At 43.3% G+C, this 11,911-nt stretch overlaps 1 protein-coding gene across 8 annotated transcripts in view; it reads right to left on the bottom strand.

Moving 5' to 3' along the window:
* diaph2 (diaphanous-related formin 2) overlaps positions 1-10,742 on the bottom strand; it is a 448,875-nt gene extending 438,133 nt beyond the window's left edge. For all 8 annotated transcript variants that reach the window (XM_078412289.1, XM_078412288.1, XM_078412284.1 and 5 more), the window contains exon 1: positions 10,299-10,742. In XM_078412289.1, coding sequence (XP_078268415.1) covers positions 10,299-10,412 — 114 coding nt within the window. In that variant the 5' untranslated portion in view covers positions 10,413-10,742. The remainder of the gene's footprint in view (positions 1-10,298) is intronic.
* Between the last annotated feature and the right edge of the window lie 1,169 nt (positions 10,743-11,911).

Consider the following 11,911-nt stretch of genomic DNA (forward strand, 5'->3'; position numbering starts at 1 on the left):
GCACTGAAACGTCCCGCGGCCACACCGGGCACTGAAACGTCCCGCGGCCACACCGGGCGATGTTAAGTCCAGCGGCCAAGCCGCACCGGGCACTGAAACGTCCCGCGGCCGAGCCGCACCGGGCACTGAAACGTCCCGCGGCCGCACCGGGCGATGTTAAGTCCAGCGGCCGAGCCGCACCGGGCACTGAAACGTCCCGCGGCCGAGCTGCGCCGGCAATGTTAAGGCCCGCAGCCGAGCCGCACCGGGCACTGAAACGTCCCGCAGCCGAGCTGCGCCGGCAATGTTAAGGCCCGCAGCCGAGCCGCGCCCCGGGGAAGAGACCTAATAAAATAAAGGTTTCCCCCCGCCCCACCCCCCCACCCAACCCCACACCCCCACCACACACCCCCACCACACACCCCCACCACACATACACAGCCAAAAACAGAAACAAAAACCATCCCAACACCGACACAAACAAAAAAAAAGAAAAAAAGACAACAGACTGCCAGAGAGCCGCAGCCGTTAGGCGCAGCCAACTCCTCCCTCTTTTGTGAACTCCAGTTAATTTTTGAGGACCAGGGACTGCTTCCCCTCTGGGTTTACAGTTCCGAGGTGGCCAATGAAGCAAATGTGAAAAGTGCAGACTTTTCCACTGATGCAGCAGAGGTGGCCAGGAGGACAGCTAGAAACATCTTCTCAATATCCATTTTAACTAAGCTTTTTATTATTCAGTAGGTTTCAATGAAATAATTCTCTCTCCCCCCCCCCCCCCACCCAAGTCCTTTGAAATCCAGCAAGTACAACCCCAGAGCCATCAAACACTCTTCATACATTAACCCAATCATCCTTGGGATCATTCTCGTAAATCCTCTCCAAAGCCTGCACATCCTTCACAGATATGGGGGCCCTGAACTGATCATAATATTCTACAGCTGGCAATAGCCTAGTTGGTCTTACAATCTAAAGTATGAATATATTAACAGATCTGTATGAAACTTAAATATCTAATAACAGACTTGTACCACACAAACTTTGCAATTGCAGCGAATAGAATATGACCATATGAAATAAAGTAATTTTTGTACTATGTCTAAGCATACCCACACAGATGTACTCCTGTAAAAATGCACATTCTCCTCAGCAACCCTGGGGAGTTAAGAATGAAATGCAACGACTAGTTGTCAGTTCTGAAGTGTCTCAGAGGGAGTCTGAACAAGGGTCCTGACCCAAAACACCACTTATCCATTTTCTCCAGAGATGCTTCCTGACCCATTGAGTCCAGCATTTTGTGTCTATCTTTGGCTTTGGAGATAAACTGGTCCGTAGATACTTTGTCTATGTGGCTGACATATCTAGAAGATGGGTAAATTGGGAGGTAATCCACTCCTCCAGCCTCTCTGGCTGCTGACTGCTCGCAATGCTTCGACGCAAGATTAGCACAATTCCAAGTTATTCGCATTTTCTGTCCACCTGGTTAGCTTTGCTTGATAAGGTTCTAATAAAGTGTTTTACAAGGTGAGTGTTCATTGGCATTGACTGTGTCATTAGGGCTTCAACACGGGATATTGGCTTGGATGCTGATGTTGGTTCCTTCCTATGAATTGAAGAATTCGGCAGAGACAGCAAGAGTGGAAACTTTCAAGACAGGTAGTCAAAGCATTGAGCATGATTTATTTTTCTTCAATATATTCTATAGGCAGAAATTTGCCTCCAGATCACCTTTACTCAGAAAATACATTTATATTCCAATTTTGGTTTAAAGTGTTCCAGAAATTGAATCAAAGTTATAGTGTCATAGCATGGAACCAGGCCCTTTGGCCCAACTTGCCCACATCGACCAACGTCCCATCTACACTAGTCCCACTTGCCCGAGTTTAGCCCATATTCCTCTAAACCTCTCTTATCCATGCATCTGTCTCATTGCTTCTTAAACGTTGTGATAGTCCCTGCCTCAACTACCTCCACCGCCAGCTTGTTCCACACACCCACCACCCTTTGAGTGAAAACGTTACTTTTCAGATCCCTATAAAATCTTCCCCCTTCACCTTCACACGCCAGCCTCTTTCTCAATTCCTCTCCTCTGTGCAAGAGACTGTTTGCAGCTACCCAACCTATTCCGCTCATGATTGTTGAAAGGTCAAAGCATTAGAAAATTCTGAGTGATTAAAATGATATTTTATATTCAGACCAAAATAAGAGAATAAACAGGATAAGTATACACCCCTTCAAGCCTGATTCAACATTTTAAGATTATAGTGAACTTCTACCTCCATGCTAATTTCAATAGGAGTCTTCAATGTACTGAGAATAATTTGTGTAATACTGTTGCTACATTAAGGATGAGCTAGGATCATTCAAGCAGGAGAGGAACCTGTGCTCAGTCCTGAAAAAGATGTTTAATTGCTTACATTCATCGGGTCTTCTCCCTTAAATACTTGAGCGTTTGTTCAAGAAAGCATCAATCCAGCAGGCCCCGAGCCTCATAAGTCAATTATTTCAAAATGGGAAGCAAGAAATTGCCTGAATGAAACTCATTTACTCACACAACCAAGTATATTTTAATACCTAACACAAAATCCCATTGTGCCCATTTAAGCTTTACATTTTAATGCTGGGTAAGCAAATTACTTTAAGACTTCAAAAGGTTGATTTACAGTTGGAATTCATAACATTCAGATCTAACAATTGATATTGCGTTGACTCAAAATTTAACAGCCAAATTTGCCGATGTGTTTATGATTGGTCATTGTTGCTCATCTAGCATACTCAGCAATCAACAGTCACTGGCATTAAAAAAAAAAAAATCAAACAAATCCTGATTCAATCACAGCAAGGCTCAATTCAGTAAGTGAAAATCTTTAGATTCAATTAAAAGTGAGCACCAGGTACTGCAATCACTTCCATCAAACACTAATAAGAGTCCACTTCCTTTCGTCTTGTTAGAGCACTAAATTAACACATTTCTTTTACATGGCACCCCAGAGTGTTGCTCTGCAGAATGCTAATCTGTTACGGCACTCTTCTCAGTTTGCCAAACTCCACTATATTGTTCATGTTTCCCAGTAAGATTGCATTATATCATTGGCAGTCAACCCTCATATTCTGTTATCACTTAACAACACTTGCTCTACCTCTTCCCCTCACCTCTTTCTTAAGTCATAGGAGCAGAATTAAGGCATTTGGCCTATCGAGTCTACACCGCTAGTCAATCATGGCTGACCTATCTTTCCCTCTCAATCCTATTCTGCTGCCTTCTTCCTGTAATCTTTGACACCTTTACAAATCAAGAACCTATCAATCTTACTTGACCACTGACTTGGCCTCCACAGCTATCTGTACCAATGAATTACACAGATTCACCACCTTCTGGCTGAAGTAATTCCTCCTCATCTCCTTTCTCAAAGTACATCATTTTATTCTGAGTCTGTGCACTCCGATCCTAGACTCTCCCACTGGTGGAAATATCCTCTCCACATCCACGCTATCTAGGCCTTTCATTATTCGATAAATTTCAACGAGATGCCTCATTATCCTTCGCAACTACAGCAAGTCCAGGCCCAGAGCTGTCAAACGCTCATATTACATTAACTCCATCATCCCCAGATCATTCTCTTAAACCTTCTCTGGACCCTCTCGAACACCAGCACATGGAACCCACAATTGCTCCGAATACTCCAAATGCAATCTGAGCAGAGCTCTATAAAGCCTCAGCATTACATCTCATCTACCAACTATCTCTCCTCAAGTCCAGTCTTTTAATCTTGACATAAAATGTAATCTGTTCATTTCTCTCCAGGGATGGTGCCTGATCCACTAAGTCCCTCCAGCAGTGTTTTCTTTGCTTAAGTATCCAGCATCTGCTGTCTTTTGTGTCTCCAAAGAGCGGTATATAATTTGATTCTCAGCAAATGAGAACAGTGTACAAGTGTTAGTCAACCAATGAGAATGGTATCATCGGGCAAAGTCAGCATGGATTTATGAAAGGCAAATCATGTCTGACGAATCTTATAGAATTTTTCGAGGATGTAACTAGTAGAGTGGATAAGGGAGAACCAGTCAATGTGTTATATCTGGACTTTCAGAAGGCCTTCGACAAGGTCCCACATAGGAGATTGGTGTACAAACTTAAAGCACACGGTATTGGGGGTTCAGTGTTGAGGTGGATAGAGAATTGGTTGGCGGACAGGAAGCAAAGAGTAGGAATAAACTGGTCCTTTTCGGAATGGCAGGCAGTGACTAGTGGGGTACCGCAAGGCTCAGTGCTGGGACCCCAGTTATTTACAATATATATTAATGATTTGGACGAGGGAATTGAATGCAACATCTCTAAGTTTGCGGATGACACAAAGCTGGGTGGCAGTGTTAGCTGCGAGGAGGATGCTAGGAGGCTGCAGAGTGACTTGGATAGATTAGGCGAGTGGGCAAAAGCATGGCAGATGCAATATAATGTGGATAAATGTGAGGTTATCCACTTTGGCGGCAAGAACAGGAAAGCAGAGTATTACCTGAATGGTGGCCAATTAGGAAAAGGGGAGATGCAACATGACCTGGGTGTCATGGTGCACCAGTCATTGAAAGCATGCATGCAGGTGCAGCAGGCAGTTAAGAAAGCGAATGGTATGTTAGCATTCATAGCAAGAGGATTTGAGTATAGGAGCAGGGAGGTTCTGCTGCAGTTGTACAGGGCCTTGGTGAGACCGCATCTGGAGTATTGTGTACAGTTTTGGTCTCCTAATCTGAGGAAAGACATTCTAGCTTTAGAGGGAGTACAGAGAAGGTTCACCAGATTGATCCCTGGGATGGCAGGACTTTCATATGAAGAAAGACTGGATAGACTAGGCTTATACTCGCTGGAATTTAGAAGACTGAGGGAGGATCTTATAGAATCATATAAAATTCTTAAGGGGTTGGAGAGGCTAGACGCGGGAAGATTGTTCCCGATGTTGGGGAAGTCCAGAACCAGGGGTCACAGCTTAAGGATAAGGGGAAAGTCTTTTAGGACCGAGATGAGAAAACATTTCTTCACACAGAGAGTGGTGAGTCTGTGGAATTCTCTGCCACAGAAGGTAGTTGAGGCCAGTTCATTGGCTATATTTAAGAGGGAGTTAGATGTGGCCCTTGTGGCTAAAGGGATCAGGGGGTATGGAGAGAAGGCAGGTACAGGTTACTGAGCTGGATGATCAGCCATGATCATATTGAATGGCGGTGCAGGCTCGAAGGGCCGAATGGCCTACTCCTGCACCTATTTTCTATGTTTCTAATGCAGGAAAGTGTGTATATTTTCATCCAGATGGGCATTGATGGGTTAAATTGGTACAAGCAGCATTATTAACAAATACATTTTAAAGAAATCAACCAGTGCTGAATTTTAACCATGAAGTATATACTGGAGCTATTTTATGAGAATGACCCAGATTGAAAATACAGCTCCTCAGTTTTGAGAGGAACAGCTAATCCAAATCTCTTTTGCAGAAAAAGTAGAATCACAACCTGATCCACTTTCTCAGTACGACCTCAACCCCCCACCAGCAGCTTCTACTCTTTGCCCTATGAATTTGAATGTTAATTTTAACACCAGTATAGGATTATTATTCTCACTGCACTGAAATAGAGTGAAAAGCTTTGTTTGCATGCTATCCAGTAAAATCATTCTCTACATGAGTACAATGAAGTCATACACAGCCAAGTATAACAGCCAACAGCTAGTGCAAAGAGAAGGGAGATTTAAAAGAGTGCAATGATTGTACTGGATGATAGTAAATCCTCTTCTGGGACCAACATGCAAAGAATCACCACAGTGATTCTTAGTTATCTTGGATAAATGTATTGGTGAGGCCGGCTGCATATGTATGTCATTCCTATTAAAAAATTTAAGTCTACCAACGTTTAGTCAATGTACATTGTACAACTCACATTGAATGAGAGCTGTTTGATAAATAGGATAATACGCTATTTATCATTCAAAAGTAGAAAGATGATGCATATCCATAACTACCCCTTTAAAAGCAGATTCAATTACTACTTCCATCCTCGTAAACAAAACAATCTTGACATAATGGGGATGTTGGGAACAACTTTCATACCAATGCTAGAAGTGAAACTAACATTTCTGAATTTTGAAACCCTCTTTTTATATATACACATCCCTACATAGCGTGAATATCTCTCATGGCCATCCCCACTCTCTCATTAATTGCTGCATCCCACTGGTACAATTTGTAAAACAGTACTCAATCACTGGGTTGCCAATCATTTGTCACAAATCTATTAATTTCTTTTTGTAAGTCATTTACTATATAAAGCAAGAAAATCCAAGATATTGGGGGACACGATAATGTCTGGTAAACAATAACAGAAAACAATAATTATATTCAGTTACACTGCAGTGTAAAACCCCATTATTCAGTCATGCTCAGGACTGAAGTAGATTTTCCAGATTGTTGGGTATTTTTCCAATTATTACTCATACTTTTAACTCATTTTAAGATGCCACATAGTAGTAGTAGATTAAAATTTCCAGAAGGGTCTGTAGAGTGTAAAGGGAGCACTGGAACCAGCAGCCGATAAGCAGGATGCCAAGTCAGCAAAACTTCTGAACAATCGGATTGCAAATTACATGCATTTATACTGGAGTATAATGTATGATAAACTATTCATTTTCATGAAGTCTGGGTATCCATTATCTACAAGCTAAGGCAATGGGTGCAGAGATTCACCTAAAACAACAAAGTAATTATCATCTGACTGTTGAATGTAGCAAAATTACCCATTTAATTTCAAAAGAACAAAGTATAGATTGATAATGCTGCATAAACCAATCAGATACAAGAGGGGCAAGACATGAGACTCACCAATTTGTTGAAAGTAAAGGTATATGCATGATAAATCATCATAACAACATGCCTTTTGGCTCCACTATTCCATCCCAGAGCTCATGTTGCACTTGCTCTTCTTCCCACCTTCCCTCATCTACATCTATCAGTAACGAAACAGTACATTATATCTAAAAAAATAAACTCAGAAAGCTGGAGTAACATAGCGGGTTAGACAGCATCTCTGGAGAAAAGGGATAGGTGAAGTTTCGGGTCAAGACCCTTCTTCAGAGTGGAAGTCTGAGTCTGAAGAAGGGATTTGACCCGAAACGTCACCTACCCTATTTCCCCCAGAGATGTTGTCTGACCCGCTGAGTTACTCAAGCATTATGTGTCTATCTTCAGTTTAAACTAGCATCTGTAGTGCCTTCCTACACAGTAGTTTATATCTTCTCACCACTCTGATTAAAAGATGTTTCTTCCTAATTCCCTTATGGACCTCTTTTCCAGTTATGTGGCAGAGGATAGTTATCTACAAATTATTTGCACATATGTAAAGCAGTTGTATAGCAGTGTGACCGCCCCACATGTAAAAGTGTAGTCAATGCTGTTACATGTAGTGTGATCACATTGTTCCTTTACCACACTACAGACAGATCCACCGCCAATTGTCCTGCATCGTCAGTTCCAGAGCCTTTCTGGATTATCCATTTTGCCAGACCAACAGAGGTCATGGCCTTCGAGGAATCCAAGTGTACCGGAACAAACTGCCTTGGCCGTCGAAGAGCCATGAATTCAGCCTGCAAAGTTGGCCTTGGAAGTCACCTGTGGGAACAGATCTGCCAGTTCCGAACAGGCCAGAGTTCCAGAGCACCAGCCATGAGCGGCACATTCGACCTGCCGATCGACCACGGAAGACAGATATGGAAACAGATCTGCCAGCTCCAGCTCAGCTGGAGTTCCAGAGCCACGGCCACAGGGGGCAAATTCGACCCGCTAATCATTGCCAAAATTCGGGGGAGGTCGAGGTCTGACCTAGGTGCCACATTTTCCAGTGGGGGACTGGGGGGGTTCAAGTGATTTCTTGTAATTTTGCCTGGGCTAAAGGAGGTGCCAGATCACCAGTTGCCAGAAAATCAGTGGTGGACCTGTATAATTCTGAGGTCAACATTCTTCATCTATGAGAAGAAAAACACTGAATGTTTCCGGCCAGACACCATTCGTCAGAACTAAAACAAGAGACAAATCATGTAAAGCAGCAAGGAAAAGAGATATGCTTCTGGTAAGGGAAAACCAGGTTGCCAAAGGGTTTTGGAACTTTATAGCAATCAGAGGTCATGTACATTGACAATAAGAACCGAGGCAAAAGAATATGGGAGTCGCAAAATGCAGAGCAGGAAAACCTGGGCAGGAACACAGTCCCACCCCAATCCCTATGGTTTTACATGTGTTTTTGTCTCCATTTCAGTTCTAACAATGGACCTGAAATTACCAGTTTTTCTTCCCATAAATTCAGCCTAACCAACATTTCTATATTTGTGTAGGAAAGATCTGCAGATTCTGGTTTAAATCAAAGGTAGACACAAAATGCTGGAGTAACCCAGCTGGACAGGCAGCATCTCTGGAGTGAAGGAATGGGTGACGTTTCGGGTCGAGACCCTTCTTCAGGCTCTATATTTGTTTCAGGTTTCTAGCATCTGTATGTTTTTCTTTGATTTTCACTTGATAATCTTGAGTGACCCAATCATCTCCATTTATAAAATCACAAGATATGACCTACAAAGAGAATAAAACTAAATTTGACAAGCTTCAAAGGTTTTCATAGGTCTTTTATTGTCACATGTACCAATTAAGGTACAGTGATATGTAAATTAAAGGAAAGGTAAGCAAAATGACGAAATGCTCAGTTAAGGTATTACAAAATGCTGGAGTAACTCAGCGGGTCAAGCAGCATTCTGGAGAGAAGGAATGGGTGACGTTTCGGGTCGAGACCCTTCTTCAGACTGAAAAGTGGTTCATATTAATTGGCACACTCTGGGAGTAAAAGAGTTGGAACAGAAAGCTATTTCCAGAGCTTTGGCCCTTGTCAACAGGAGCATTAATATTTGGAGCATTAATATTTGGATATGACCAAAAAGGACAAAGTTCACAGGATTGAAAACAAAGGAAGAATTTTAAAATTAGCATCACTTCATCAGGAATTAATGAAAGTAAACAAATACATAGAAGATGGATAAATCAAATTGTAGAAAAAAGGAAATGCAAATATTGGTTTACACAAAAGGACACAAAAAGTTCAAGTAACTCAGCAGGTCAGGCATCATCACTGGAGAACATGGAAAGGTGATTTTTCAGGTCGGGATCCTTATTTGGACACGAAACCTCTGACCAGCTGAGTTACTCCAGCACTTTGTGTCATTTTGGATAAACTACACAGTAAAACACAAGCTCTTCAATCAGTAACATTCAATTTTGTCTTTGTTTTCATTGACAATGAAATTAACACATGGAAAATGCAGGAATTGTCTGATTGTTTCCTCTGCCTCAAAAAATGTAATACTTTAACATAAAGGCTACGGTTACATAACTGAGTTATATTACCTTCAGATAGCAACTGTGAATCTTTCTCACACTTAAATCAGTTGCACATATTCAAGATAGTGTCATCATCACTTCCGCTAAATAAACAACACATTCGCATGCCGAAATGCTACTTTTTTTTTCAATTTGCTTTTTGAAAATATTTTACATGGCATATAATTAAAGACACCAGGATGGGATATCGATAGAAGACTACTCATTTCTTTGAGTTGGCCTCCAGCATTACGGACAAAGGCCCAAAACGTTAATTTCTGAGATGCAGGTTAATTTCATCACCATTATTTTTGCAAAACATGTGTTGTTTCAAAACACTGAATGTTAAACTATCAAAGTAAATAATAATAATAATAATAATACATTTTATTTATATAGCGCTTTTCATATACTCAAAGACGCTTTACAGAGATTTTGAGAACATTTTGAATGCAACTTGCCCCCACATCCCAACCCAAGAGGACAAAAAAAATTGGCCACTGTCTTTGCATTTACAAATAACAGTCTTAAAAAAAACAACACATGGACATAAATTGTGTCAAGTTACACTTGATCAACAAGCACGTTTTAGGTCAAAGTGCATGTACAGAAAGATTGGGATGTGCAACTGTGAGTACAATTTGTTACTGACTGGATCAGTAAGATTAGCAACATGTGTAAGAGGAAACGCCATCTGTAACTGATTACTAAACCAGTGTTAAATACAGTTATGCCTTTCATTTCACTCACGAATTTAAAACGGAAGGTTTGAAGCGCTCGGAAGAGCAACAGATGTCTCTGTCGTACTTGAGAGGTGTCAAAAAGGCCGTGGAGCTAATCTGATTTAGCCAACACCAGGTTGTTATTTAATCCATTCGCCGGTGTGATGGGAATGAAAAGTAACGTGGGACAGTTGGCAGCACTCACCAGTTTGGGTTTGTTCCTCGGATCGTCTTCAAGAGGCTTCTTCTTTGAGGACGGTCGGTCCCGGCTGCGGGGCGGCGAGTCGCTTCCCGGCGGCGGCTGCTGCTGGCCGTCCATGTTGAACGGCGGAGCCGGTGCCGAGGGTGTTGTCCCGGGCGAGCCGCTCCGGGTGGACGCGACTCTCTCTACCTCTGGGTGTCCGTGCTATCTGACAGCGGCCCACCGGCAGGTCACTCCCTCACCTCCTCAGACCCTCGCCGCCTTCCTGACGGTCACTGAGGTTGCTGGAGAGAAATAGCGGTGCGACTTTCAGGAGGTGTCAATCCCGCACCTGGTTGCCTCTGCTTTTGCTCCGGGCCACGGCCGCCGCCACCTCCGAACGCCAAACGGTTCCTCGCTTGAACCCACGCCTCCCGCAGACAAACGAGCATGCGCGGACTGCAAACCCGCACCGCGCCCCCGCCATCTGCGCGTGCGCAATCGGCAAAGTAGGGCCACCACCCGCGCGGACTGTCAACCAGGACCACGCCCATCACGTTCAGCGAGGTGACGTCAAGCCTGCCGCCAACGCCCTACCTTTCGGCTGGTTGAATGTTGACCACAAGCAGAACTTCATCCCAGCTAAGGGAACATATCGCTCTTTGAGGAGGATGCCACTGGGACAGAATGAATGAGAGTAATATGTGGCAATGAGAATGTCGCATTGAGGTTTTTTTTGCATGGTACATGTATTGTGAATACTACTTGAATAAAGTCTATTTTGAATCATTTAAAAAATGGCTGGCTGCTAAATTGCTGGCGGGAAATTACATCACAATTGTCTGAGGGTCCTTCTCCAAACTTCTTTAGAGCAAATGTGAGGGAAGGTTGAAACTGAAGAACTCAGCTGGTCAGGCAGCATCTCTGGAGGAAAGGAATAGATGACGTTTTGGGTCGAGACTCTTCTTCAGACTGAGAGAAGGAAAGGAAACTAAATATCAACGGTGTTACAGAGAGGCACAGAACGAATGAATGAAAGATATGCAAAAAGTAATGGTGATCAACGAATGGTGGCCAGAATAGTCCATGGTTGGCTGTGGGCTTGCATCCCCTCTCTGTCACCACCACCCCCCCCCCCCCCCCAATCCCAGTCATACTAGTTTCACTTGTCTTGTTGAGTTTCATCTATCTATGTATATATATGTGTATATATATATATATATTACTAAACCTCTCATGTGTTTGTGGATATATTTGTTCCCGAAATACAGCCAAAACGGTACGCAATAACGCAACAATTGTAGGCCCATCCGACTCACCATTCCCCCTTGGTCCAAATAAATCAAGTTTTGTAACTTTAAAAAAAAAATTAACTTAATAAACTTTAATAAATGCGTTTCCCCCCCCCGCCGGGAGGACCGGCGTGCCCCGCGCCTGACCTTCCTTGGTGCAGCACGGCGGCAGAGGGTCAAATAAGATGGCCATCGTCGCCAAGCTGCCGCTGCAGGAGAGATTTCCACCCAACGGATTCACGGCTCGTTCTGGCTGACGCGATGGACACCGGGGGCTGACGTGAGTGGCTCCTCCCCTTCCCTGTCCCCCCTCGCCCGCCCACGGCCCCGGGGGATACTCTCCGG

This window comes from Rhinoraja longicauda, chromosome 15, assembly GCF_053455715.1.
Source record: "Rhinoraja longicauda isolate Sanriku21f chromosome 15, sRhiLon1.1, whole genome shotgun sequence".
Lineage (NCBI taxonomy): Eukaryota > Metazoa > Chordata > Chondrichthyes > Rajiformes > Arhynchobatidae > Rhinoraja > Rhinoraja longicauda.